The sequence below is a fragment of the Furipterus horrens genome, unplaced genomic scaffold (assembly GCF_987537825.1).
Source record: "Furipterus horrens unplaced genomic scaffold, mFurHor1.1.pri manual_scaffold_2, whole genome shotgun sequence".
Taxonomy (NCBI): domain Eukaryota; kingdom Metazoa; phylum Chordata; class Mammalia; order Chiroptera; family Furipteridae; genus Furipterus; species Furipterus horrens.
In genome coordinates this window covers 179,444,534-179,458,242 of record NW_028327172.1, presented here as the reverse complement: position 1 = coordinate 179,458,242, position 13,709 = coordinate 179,444,534, and the positions used below count along the sequence as shown (strand labels likewise).

Genomic DNA, 13,709 nt, shown 5'->3' with positions numbered 1-13,709 from the left:
TACATCCATTTGACACTAAAAATAGTGTTGCTATCAGCCTCTATTTTCTGGGCTCTCATAGGGATTTTGTACTTTTCTTTTAAACTTCTATACCCCTCTCTGATCTCTCAGTTTTTCACATCTTGGAGAGGACTTTCCTAAGATGCAAAATCAGCTACTGAAACAAAGGAATTCTGAGCAAACCTGGGCAGCTGGTCACCTTACCACTAATTCTATCTCCACTGCATGCTAGTTGAATGATCTTGAATAAGTCACTTATTTTAAGTGCTTTTCTTTTCTTTTATATGTGAATTGGAAATAATAGTATCATATCATAGTGGTTTATAGGGTTGAGTACTCTAATAAAATAAACAAGCGCTCCTAATAGAATCTGACAATGAGATAGCACCTCACACCGGTCAGTATGGTCATCATTAATAAATCAGCAAACAATAAGTGCCAGCAAGGACATGAAGAAAAGGGAACCCTAGTGCATTGTTGATGAGATGCAGACTGGTCCAGCCACTATGGAAAACAGTATGGAATTTCCTCAAGAAACTACAAATGGAACTGCCTTTTGACTCAGCAATTCCACTGCTGGAATTGTACCCTAAGCACCCTGCAATACCAGTTCAAAAGAGTCTGTGCACCCCAATGTTCATAGCAGTGTTATTTATAATAGCCAAGAGCTGGAAGCAGCCTAAGTGCCCATTAGTAAATGAGTGGATTAAAAAACTGTGGTATATTTATGCAATGGAATACTGTGCAGCAGAAAAAAAGGATCCCCACCATCTGCAACAGCATGGATGGAACTGGAGAATATTATGCTAAGTGAAATAGGCCAGTCGGTGAAAGACAAATACCGTATGATCTCACTTATAAGAGGAATCTAATGAACAAAATAATAAGAAAATTAGAACCAAGGCATGAAAACATGCAACAGATTGACAGAGACCAGATGGGAGAGGTGAGGGGGATAATGGTGGGAAGAAGGGGAAGGGTCTAGTCAAAGAACATGTATGAATGACCCATAGACAGGGACCACAATGTGGGGATTGAGTTTGGGAGCTGGATTAGGATTTGGGAAGGCAAAGGGGGAAAATTTGGACAATTGTAATAGAATAACAATATATATATTTTTTAATTCATCACCATCACTGTACTTACCTCCATAATGCTAAGAATGGAATTTTCTGTCTACATAGTTTTATTTCTTGCCTTCAACCAGATACTTTAAAAGACCTCAGATACTCCTAAAATCTTTTTCTTACTTATTGCTTTATCAGTTCATTTCCTATAGAAATTTCTTACTGATCTCTAATCTTTTTTTTTATCAACTTTAATCTACTTTTTTCTCCTACCTATATGTGTATAATTTTCAGCTACTGTAAGATACTAAATTTCCACATTTTCTACTCTTTTCCTTTCTGTATTTTCCATTATAGATATTGCATATTTGGTTCACCAGATGTAATGGGAGTTTAATTTTTTTTTAATTTAAAGCAAGAAAAATCTCAATAACTTAGAGTGTGCTATGCTATACTTCTGATATCAAGGAAATTTGCTAAATAAGTTTTATTAAATTCACATGGCAACTAGATATGAATGTTTTTATGTGGTCTTACTTTACCAATGTTTCTCTCCTAATGATTCAAGACTGAAAATGTTGAGATAGTTTTTTTTTGTTTTTTTGTTTTTTTGTCAATTTGCACAAATTTGAAAATGGTCGCTGAGGTATTTTGGCTTATTTACTATAAAAATTAAAATAAATGCTGTTGTATTGTTCTTCTTACTGTTAACTTTGACCTTCATCATGTTCTGAAAAGTAAATCTTCATTTCCTCAGACCATTGAGCCCTTTATTTTCCAAAGCATTTGTGGGGTGACCTTTGTTTCTGAGGACGTGGTTCCTGGGACTTAGAGCAATACTAAGAACTTATTTCACAGAGGTCATACCACATTTATCAAAAAAGCAGGCCTTCTGTAACCTTATTGACGTCAGTGAAATTCACTATTCAAACCAATGCCTTAGTGCTTAATGTAATACATTAGTAACAAAGTGAATGTTCATAGGTTTGGGAAAAAGAAAAAGAAAACTCATTTTAACCACATTACAAATATTTCAGAACAAGGTATGCTTAAAAGACAATTTAAAAATTATACTATAGTGCTTTAAGAAATTTGACTCAACATTAGAATGATATTATGCAGATAGTAAAATAAATTCTTGATTATTACTGGTCTAGAGTTAATAATTATTATAAAGTGATTGTTCCTGGGGAGAAACCCAAGTCAGGGTCCTCCCTGAAGCTTCTTTCTTGGTTCCTGTCTTACTCTCAAGAGAAAGATTCAAGCTCAAAACAAACACATATAGTGGAAATAAGATAGCAAGTTTACTTACGAAACACACACGGGCACAAAGCCGCAGGCACACACCTGGCTAGTCTGAACGCCCCACAAATAGTGTGTTTGTTGTATACACTTGAGCTGAGGCTACAAATGGGTGCTTAGCTAATCTAAGTATGCCAGCTATTGGGGTTCAGGGATTATGTACTTTCCTCAACTTCTAGGTTCTCCCTCCTTCTTTTCCTTCTAAACCTTCGGAATAATGTAGAGCTATAAAGGCTTTCTTTCTCAGCTAGTAAAGGCTCTTTGTCCTAGTCAGTGAAATTGCTACAGAGGATCCCTTTCCCAGCAAAGTCTCAAGGACTCCCTCCTCCTGCGATTTCCCTTCTGTGATGTTCTGAATGCCTGGCGATTTTATTGGACCAGGCTCAGGACTGCTGAGTCAACAGGTGAGACATGGCTTCCTTTTGCTTCCAGCCTCCTGTTTTAAGTTCTTTGTTAGATTGGAATGGCAAGGGCCCCCTGCTTTATTTTCCCTCTGACTTCTTATCACTAACTGTTACATATAGTGACATGAATGTTCAAGGAGTGTTTGGAAAGTGCAACTTTCTAAAATTATTTTTAAAAACAGAAAACAACATCCAGAGGGGTTCAAAATTAATTCCTGCTTTTCATATCATGTTAATTAAAATGAAAACCATTTCAAAATCTCATTCTCTTTATCATTTGCTGACTTGTTTTCCTTGGATAATAAAGTTAGAAATATCAAGATTTGCACAGAAAGCATTGGTATAATATGATTGGGTTATTCTTGAATCATGAGGCAAATATCACAAATTTCTATTCCATGAATTTTGACTTAGTTTCATTAAGTGTAATTATAGGTATATTTGAGAGTTCCACATCGACAGTGACTAGTAAAACATCATTGCTTCAGCCATTGTTTCCCCCAATGTGGCACTGACCCTTTTGTGGTATTTGAGCTCCTCAGTAACCCCACAATAATGGGACAAAACAGAGTCTTTGAGGTAAAAAAAAAAGGAAAATCATAAAATTTCCTATAGTTTTTACATTTCGGACAATTTATATATGAATAGAAACTTTATTGGGAGCCTAAAAACAAGTGTTTTGATTTAAAAAATGTTATTATAGAGAATATAGAATTATTGAACTTCCTGAATGTATCTTAATTTTTCCTGATACTTCCTTATCTCCTATTAAGTTAATTTTATTTTAAATTTTGGTTTATTTTTTGTGAGTTTTCCAAGTATTCTTTGCAATAAATTATACTGGTCTATCATACAGACTTAAGGGAAAAATTAAATATATATCTTTCTTGATTTACCTTTTTGTTATAATTTAACTAAGAATATATAGGTGAAATTGAGTCCTCTGTTATTTAGAAGTCATGAACACAATTGTGTAGGATTAAAGTGAAATTCAGATTCTGAAGATAAAATCTTCCTCCTTTATATGCTTTGGGCATTTAGGGACTTTAATTTATCAGTAGCACAAATAGTATTAATAATATTAACTAAATTGACAATGTTATAAAGTGGAATTAAGTAATTTATTCGTTAGTTGGAATAATTTCTTGTTCCTTAGTTACAATAGCAATAACATTTAGTCTTATTATAGTTATTATTTTTCTAATTCATCTTGTATCATTCTTATAGACTTTTAATTATTTATATGAAGGTTTCTCAAACATGAAAAAATCCAGAACATTCTCAGATTACAAAGCAAAGAAGCATGGACTTCTTTTTCTTTTTTTACCTTCATATATATTACCCTACTTACTCATCACAGTAACCTAAATCCTCAGTTATTTTATCTCTCTGTGTATGAAGCTTCTGATAAATAGTCTGTTCAAGGTAACAACTGCAAAATTAGAGTGACAAGGTTTTCTTGTGTCTGTATATGCTAAGACTGCCTCTAAATTTCTCTTATTTCTATATGTAGCTTACCTCCATTGTCATAACTGTCTGACACCTTGACACTTCAACATATCTTAAGAGAGTATGGTGTAACAATCTTCTCACCCTCCAGCTCTAATTTTATGAAACTTTCACTCAAGATTTTATGGCAAGTGGTTGAAGAACCAGAGTACCAAATCTGTGCAATGGGCAGCATGATGCAACTTATAATTTATAATCTAAATCAATTGGAGAAGAGGAGGATAATTACAGACAGCTGTATTTATTCAATCAACACATTAATTGTTTATCCACTCTATGATAGACAGTTTTTGTAAGAATTAGAGATACATTGATAATCAGAAGCAATAAAATAACTTGTTCTCTTGGACTGTATTTCTAGTGGAGGGCACAGACAATAAATAAGAAGTATCAACAAAATATATAATTAAGGTAAGTGCTAAGGAGAAAAACAGTTCAGGAAAAGTAATAGAATCAGAATAGAGAGAGATGTTTGCAATTTTATATAGGGTGAATCAAGGAAACTCTCTGTGAGAGAAGGTGACCTGACCTTTGAATGAACGACTGGAGGAAGATGGTGGGTAAGCTATGCAGATATCTTTAGGAAGAGCATTCTAAGCCAAGGGCACATCATGTGCAAAAACCTTGAGTCTGAAATGTGCTTGACATATTCAAAGAACATAGCAGACCAACTGGAGTGGAATGAACTGAAAAAGGGAAAAATAGGAAATGATGCAGAGGGGTACAGATTGTATAGTACTCTGCTGACCTTTGCAAAGACTCTTTTTTTTTTTTTTTTTTTTTTTTTTTTACTTTTATTGAGATGGATGGAGACATTGGATGCTTTCATCAATGAGTCATATTATATGACACACATTTTAGAAAAACTCTCTGTTCTGGCAAATATAGAAGGGAATAGGAAGGTCAAAGTAGGAAGATCAATTAAGAAGCTATTAAAAAAATTGGGTGGCTCAAGCTAATTTAGTGTAATTGAGGTGATGAGAGGCCATCAGAACCAGAAGGCAGGACCTACAAGACTTCCTGATGGATTGATCATAGTGTGTGGAAGAGAGGAATCAATATGACTCCTAACTTCTGGGCCAGAACACCTCAAAGAATGAAGTTGCTATTTACTGAAATGAAGAAAACTGAAGGAAGAGTAGACTTGGGCCAGTGAAGAGTGTGCAAATAGGATAGGATGAGGGACTCAGTTTTGGACCTGTAATCTTTGGTATCTTCTTAAATATTTGAGATGAAATGAATGCTAAAGCCATACTGACATAAGAGGGATCAGTTCTAAAGCAATTTGTTCTGAGTGAGATTATTATAGTCATTCAAAAACAAGTACTTATTAATCATTTTTTATGTGTCAAGCTCAGTACTAGGTGGTGGAATATATTAAAAAAGTATAAGATTTAAAAGAGCTCAAGGCACATAATGGTATATAATTCATGTAATAGTTGATTGAGTTACATAGTGGTCACAAATGTGGAAACTTGGAAATAGGAGTACTTGATCCATGACCACATTGTTAGAACTATACCTAGGATTTTATTCAATTGACCACCCTCTTGAAGAGGGTTGGGTTCTTTTCATGGCTTGGCCCCCTGAAAGTTCTGGTGTGACAGGGGCAGACTATTATAAAGAAGGCTATACTCTCAGCTCTTATTGGTATTTTATGTCCATTATTCTTGTCCTTTCATGTTATTGATACAATTCTAGTTGTGAGTTGCATTCAACAAGAGCTACTATCCCAGTGTAGTATACACAGGATGTAGGGATTGATGTTTTCTGAGCTAGAGAGTCATATCTGAAAGGTGAATTAATCACTAGGCATTTTATTTTCTTTAAGTGCTATGTACTTTTTGTACTGAATTTTTGACAACTGACATTCTTCTCTTAATAACTCTGCATTAGGGTTTTTGAAGGATCTGTGAAGGCACTAAATAAAGTAAATACATTTCTAGTAATGCAACTACCCAAAGAAGTGCAGGATTTTTTGGTTCTTCTTTTTTCTTTTTCCTTTTAGTGTTTTAGGTCTTTAGGATACATTTGAGAATGTTATTATGCCTGTAATTTTTCCCATTATGGAAGACTGCTGTGCTGAAGGTTGGTGCTTGATACTCAATCACAGCATCTTTCCTTTGAGTCAAAGCAGAGAGCAAATAGCTCTCAGTTCAGGGAACCAGGTAGCACTAACCACTCTCTGCTCTCACATAGTAAAAGTAATTTGAAACTATCAGAGACCCAACACTACTTTAGTAGTATCCCCCAGAGAACAAAGCAGTTAAGGCAAAATTTTATGTGGTTTTCTTTCATGATTTCAGCTCCTTCTGAGAAATATATCTAGAGTTATGCAGGAATATTTCAAAACTGTTTCATTGACAGTGTTCTAGGAGAGTTTTTATCAAATAACAACTGTGAAGTCATATCTGGCAATATGAAAAGTGCTATGATTCAAGTTACAGCATGGTACCTCAGTTGTGAGAAGAATTTCCACATTCAGATTAATCTTTGCATGAAGGTTGTATAAAACATAAAAGTGTGAAGTATGAATAAAAACAAATAAAAATGAAAAACCTGGATATTGGCATTGTGGAAAACAACTAAATGTAATAATCCCCATCCTAAATTAAAAATCAATGTTTATGATCTATATGGTTGAAAAAGATGTCAACTAGAAACACATCTTTCTGCTTTCTACTAAAACATCCCCCATGCATATGTTATACTTTTAATATTTAGGCACAAATTCATGAAAATCAGTGCCATTGGTTTATGTCTTTTAATATTTTACATTATAGATGTACAGATCTTTTTTAATTTAAATATATAATAAAATATTAGGCCCTGATCAGTGTGACTCAGTGGTTGGGCATTGTCCCACAAAGTAGAAGGTCGCTGGTTCAATTCCTGGTCAGGGCATATGCCTGGGTTGTGGTTTCTTTCCCCTGTCAGGGTGCATGCTAGAGGCAACAATTGATGTTTCTCACATCAATGTTTCTCTCCCTTCCTTGCTACATCCTTCTCTCTAAAAATAAAGATAAAATCTGTTTAAAAAATAGACTTATGAGAAGTATTCATACTTATGACTATAGATGTCCAAAACACTGTTTTTCTACTACTCTTTAGAATAAATTAATCATTATTTGTTTATTCAGTCCCCTAGTGATGGAAGTTAGGTCTTTAGATCGCTTCAAGAAACCTAGAAAGAAAGGAGGAATTGACAGTTATAGATAATTTCTCAATTCTGCTCCAACATCTTGACACACTGATGTGTTGACCCACTATAAAGTCTAAAGCTTCATATAAGTGGTTTTGAGTGGAGGGAAACTATCATAGGATAGAAATAGGGTTCTGAATCTTAGAACAGGGACAGAAATAAGATAATGGACACACCAAGTAACATGGCAGGCATGGCGTTCCCAGTATTATTTTAACAGAGAAAGAAAAGCAGTTTCATACAGAAGTTTTCTTGAGCTTTTACTTTTTCTTAGCTCTACTATCTGTCTGATGCTATATCTGTAAGGTATAGTAATTTTAAATGCTTATTTTCAGTCTGTGTATAACAGGCTTTATTCATGCAAAACACTTCAAGGTTTAAACTTCTGATCTCCTGAAGCCATTCAATATGAGTATAAATCCAGGAATATCCTCATTATTTTAGATATTCCACTAAATAAATGGTACAAATATGTGGCTATTCATCAGATTTAACTGGATAACTTTACAAAAATACATGCATTTTTCACTCATTCTTGGAAACTCTGAGAAGTATTTATAGGACAGAGGAATGATATTTTCATAAAAATTCCCCAGTGACTCAAAAAGCATTTCAGCTGAGATACCACTATGCTAAGTGTATAGCTCGATTTTTAAATAAAGTATTTCCATAATAGGATTTATCAAAAAAAATTAGCCTAAAAGTGATATAGGTTTAAAAAAAATCTTTTTTTGAAATCTTTGTTCAGAATTAAGTTGATTTGCTTCAACTATTTATGTTCTGAAAAAGTATGTAGCTAAGAAAGGTGCAAACACTATTGACATCCCTGAATATCAAACTAATGTATGCCTCAGTGAAAAGATAATATATTTTACCTACAGACTAGAAAACCCAAATAATTATCTTATTCATTGTGTATGCAGAGAATAGTTAGTACATTATTAAAACTAGACTTCATTAATTCAGGCTTTTGTAACTCTTTATAATTGGTTATGCATAATTGCAACTTACGGCTTTTCTGTTGTGTTTACAGCACAGTGATGCAGTCCATGACCTTCTCCTGGATGTGATCACGTGGGTGGGAATTTTGCTTTCCCTCGTTTGTCTCCTGATTTGCATCTTCACATTTTGCTTTTTCCGTGGGCTCCAAAGTGACCGTAACACCATCCACAAGAACCTCTGCATCAGCCTTTTTGTAGCAGAACTGCTATTTCTGATTGGGATCAACCGAACTGACCAACCAGTAAGCAAATTATATTGATATGAGTAAAGACTTTCTCCACTTCCAGCTGTGCTGGAAATACTCAAGTTTGAAAATACGCTCTCTTCCAGTTATCTAAGATTGATACTAACTTTCAGATCTTGTTCACTTTTTCCTTTTCCTGTCCTATTGTCATTAAGCAGCAAACATTATGAATGTATGAATGTACATTTCTTCAGAAATTTGTTTATAAACCTGTCTTTTTAAAGAATTGTGTTGCTTTATTCTTCTTCTTCGTTCTTTGTTGAGGACTACAAAGCCAAATATTAAGAAAGTTAAATAAAATGTTTTGGGAAATGGAATACTATCTTTTCTAATAGATATAATTGTTATTTTTTTGAAATTTGTGCTATACTTTGTTTAAAACTGGTGGATATTATATTAAAAATTGCATGCCTAAATAACTTTTTCTAACTGACATATTTTGGAAAGTATTTCAAACTGTAGGTAATTTTTAGAATATATAACTCTTTCAAATATTGTTTGACACTTTAGATTTGCTCAAGTTCTGTTAACATCTTTAAGTGCCAACTTCATACTTTAATACTGTTGATACCTACATTTAATCATATTAAGAAAGAAGGGAAGTGAGAAAGGGAGGGAGGGAGGCAGAGGGAGGGAGGCAGAAAAGAAACAGTACTAGCCAACTGTTCTTGGCCAAACAAAACCAAAAATATGAATAATAGATAATAGCTAATATATTACGCAGTTTAGGCCCAGTTATAATTTTGTGAAGCCCTTGATATTTATTTGAGATTCAAGCACATAGTAAAGTTTGTTCTCATGTCTAAAACTGAAAATGGAAACTTTCTTTTTTAAAAGACTCGTAGTAGGCATGATAAGTAATTCATTCACTTAATGCTATTTCCTAGTACGTGTCCATATATATGGAGTACTTTACAATAAAAATGCACTTGGATTTGTGTTTGTAATTACACATTCATGATTAATGGATGTAAAAGCTACAGTTATGATGATTATGCTTTTAATTAATTATCATATACAAATGAGACAGACAGCTTTTCCCATAAACACATACATGTGAATAAGCAAAGTAGCCATTTCTTTTGCCCCAAAAGTAAATCCTTCTGATAAAAATTAACAGTTGAAATTCTAACTCTAAAAAGCAAGAAATGGAAAACTGTTTTAATTTTCAGAAAGAAATCACTTTATTTTCTTCTTAACTTGAAACTCAAACGATGTGTTATTTCTTTTCATTTAGCTACCTTATTCTTACTTTTATTTCCTGCTATTACATAAAATACAATAAGTTCTACCAAATGTTGCATACTGCATAAAAATTTTGACAAGGACATAAACAACAGTGTTTGATATGAAAACCTTGAGTAGAGTACAGCCAACCCAACCTTTCTTCTCACTGTTGGAGAGGTGTCCTCTTCTGCATCACATCCCAGGCAGGCTCTGCTTTCTCTCTAGCCCTTTGACATTGAACTTCCTCCTCTCTCTGTCATTCGTCTCCCAAAACCAAAGAAATTGACCCCTTTCATCTCGTTTCTCAAGGATCACATGCATCATTGAATCCATACCAATCTGAAAATTTTTTATAAATTTGTCACCCCTTTCTAGTAGGAGCTGTAGATTGAAGTTAAGACTTTTTTATAAGAAATGAAGACCACCCCTGCCCCCCGAAAAGAGAGCAAATTTTAGGAAATGACATGAGAAAATTAATATATGGTCAGCTGAAACTTGTAGTAAATTATAAAATATGCCAAATAAAATAGTTGCCAAATAAAACTCTTTTGAACTATTGGTTGCTTTTTTTTGACCAAGCTTGTCTAGAATATTTAGTACAATAACAAAAAATTGAGAGAGAAAGCACTTCTGGAACACTTTATTTTAATCAGATCTAATTTTACACTTATGTAGTATGAACTCCCCAATGCTACCTTATAACCTTTCTGAAACAAGGCAGGGAAGAATTAAATTAGAATGAATAATAACGAATTAATCATCTATTATAAAATACTGTAATTAATTATAGTATTTAATTTTAAGAACTTTTCTTCTTGCTTTTAATATTTCTATTTTATTTAGTATTAGTTAATATATTAGTACACACATGATTATGGACAAGAGAAAAATATTCCCGAGATCTATTTTAAAATCTTTAAACTAAATCCATCAATTATCAGTAGGCTCTTAGAACTTTTTCCTAAACGTTAGAATCGTTCTTTGTTATAATGCTATGCTGTCATCCATTAGCCAAATTAATAAAATGTTAAATATAATTTTCAAAGACTGGGTATATTTAAATAAATTTTAATATCTTAGTTTTAAGAATCTCACGCAGATTAATCTTTTGCAGACCTGTATTTTTACCGCAATCTTGATAAATAATTGTTTTAATTTGATGGCAGTTGATGTTACTTCAGTGAGTAGTCTGACTAAATTGTTTGCCCCTTCCCCAGATCGCCTGCGCAGTCTTCGCCGCCCTCTTGCACTTCTTCTTCCTGGCCGCCTTCACCTGGATGTTCCTGGAGGGCGTGCAGCTCTATATCATGCTGGTGGAGGTGTTTGAGAGTGAGCATTCGCGCAAGAAATACTTCTACCTGGTCGGCTATGGGATGCCTGCGCTCATTGTGGCGGTGTCTGCTGCAGTCGACTACAGGAGCTACGGAACGGATAAAGTGTGAGCTGATGTTTTCTTCCTTTGTTCTCACTTGAAATAAAAGCTTGAAATGGAAGGTCTTTATATCACTTCAGTAAATGAAGGAACTGGAGAACCAAATGGGCTAATTCAGTTTGTGGTTGTACTTTGGTTATGATGTAAAAAGACAAAAAAAAAAGAAGTCCTGACTCAGTATGCTGCTGTTTTTTAACAACACATTTTTTTCATTATCTGAATGATAACCTTGAGTAATTAGAAAGAGATGATTATTTTAACATTTTTCAGGGCCTTGAGACTTGTTAAATGAAGAACTAGCTAAATTAAAACCTGTGTTTCAGTGGACAGTGCAGTCCCTGGCAGTAATGGCTTCTCTTCTTCCAGACATGTCAGTTCTAGTCACTAGAGAGATAATTATGTCATTAACAGAAAGAAAGCAGCATGGGAAGTTTGTGTTTTTCATCTTTTTTTGTCTCCCCCTAGGTGGGTATTGGGACACAGTGATGAATTTCATTTTCAGTATAACACATATGTACAGGTGTCCAGTATACTGTTAAGGAGCTCCATGCAGAAAAATAGTTTTATAATCCTCATCAATATAGCAGTTGGCATCCTGAGAATGAATAAAAGTTTTAATAGGAAAAGATCGGAAGGGTAACCAAGATAGATCTCTGATGTATACTTACATTTAGGGTATATATTGAGAATTGAAAATTGAAAATAAAAATAAGAAAGACAACAGGGGACAGGAGCCTTAGAAAGAAAACCATCAAATCAGGGTCAGGGAAAGTGAGAAGAAAGTTTTAAGATGATGTTTCAAAACGATAGTGTTTTTTGTCGATGATAACTCTAAATAAATTAAGCATTGAGGAAAAATCATTTGACCTTTGCAACAACTATTTTGATAAAGTGCTAGAAGCAGGGGCCGAATTGGAATGTGTGAAAGAAGATAAGTCACTAAAAAGTCATCTTCAGGTATTACCTATGCCTTGAGGAAGTTTGATTGAGAGATAGTGAAAATATTAACTCCACTGATAACAGTAATAAAGAAGGATTTAAAAAAGTGAAGCCCCAAGCCTGTCCTATTGTGAGAAGCATCACGCTGATAAGAGAAGGTTCCTACAGAGAAAAGTGCCTCATTTTTGATATATATGAAGTGCGTGGGCATGCACACACACACACACACACACACACACAAACACACAGGGCTTCTAGAGGGGCTAAAAGGCCTAAGATTGGATGTAAGGTGAAGAAAACCTTGATTTAATACTGGAAGTGTCTTTAGTATTCACCAAGTCCAGATGAATTAATTGCCTTGACTATGATTATAGAGCTAGATAGTGGCAGACATATGATAAAGCAAGCTATATTTATTTTCACCAAACTACGATGTTTTTGTAATGGTAAAATGCCCCCCTTTTCTGAGGTGAGTGTGAAGAGAACACATACAAGGTAGGACAAAAGGAGGTTTAAGTTTGTGAGTCTGCAAAAGAGTTTATTTTTGCATTATTATTTCTTAAATATTGTATTATTTTCCACGTGAAGAACTGTAAGCCTACTTTGCTCGAGCCCCGTAAGGTAAATTTCAAAGCGGAAGAACTTTTCCATCAAGTAGGAAATGCTGACTTGTGCTGAGTAATCAGGTGAGGTCATCCTGACAGCACAGGAGATTTGAAAGCTTTGAAATGAGCACTATAGAAAATGTGTTAAGGAGCTAATTAGACATTAAGAAAAAAGATGTCCAAGCAGTAGTGAAGGCTTGGGTGAGGTTAGGTAACATCCATTTGTTCAGGAGTTAATAAGCCAAATTTCATGACATTCCACCATCAATCAGCAGCCTGAACATGCTCGTGATGAAGCTGTTCATTTCCCTGAAGAAAAGATTCTTAAGGAGAGAACAAAAAAAGGACTCCAGAGTTATTGTAGAATATAATTGAGAAGACCATTTCACTTCTTTTGAATGTTCTTCTTGAGTACAGTGACAGCCTGAATAAAGTCCTTTGTCTAAATGTAACTAATAGTAATTATTCTTTAACTTTGTGAATTGTGGTTTATTTTGTGGAGTCCAGTGACAACTGAGGAACACACTAGGAATATATAAAAACATTATCTGGTGTTGTCTCTAAAGACATTTTAAGGAAGGGGTATTAGATCGTAAGATTTTTACAAATAACATCTTTGTTGATATAATTCACATACTATAAAATTTAATCTTCGGTCATTTTTAGAACATTCACTATATTAGGCACCCATCACTACCATATAATTTTAGAACATTTATATCACCCCAAAAAGAAACTCATTAGCAATAACTCTCTTTAGATCATAAGATTTTACA

At 34.1% G+C, this 13,709-nt stretch overlaps 1 protein-coding gene across 5 annotated transcripts in view; it reads left to right on the top strand.

The window, feature by feature from the left end:
• ADGRL3 (adhesion G protein-coupled receptor L3) overlaps nt 1–13,709 on the top strand; it is a 463,877-nt gene that overhangs the window by 374,540 nt on the left and 75,628 nt on the right. For all 5 annotated transcript variants that reach the window (XM_090266824.1, XM_090266822.1, XM_090266821.1 and 2 more), the window contains 2 exons: nt 8,518–8,727; nt 11,175–11,395. In XM_090266824.1, coding sequence (XP_090122950.1) covers nt 8,518–8,727; nt 11,175–11,395 — 431 coding nt within the window. The remainder of the gene's footprint in view (nt 1–8,517; nt 8,728–11,174; nt 11,396–13,709) is intronic.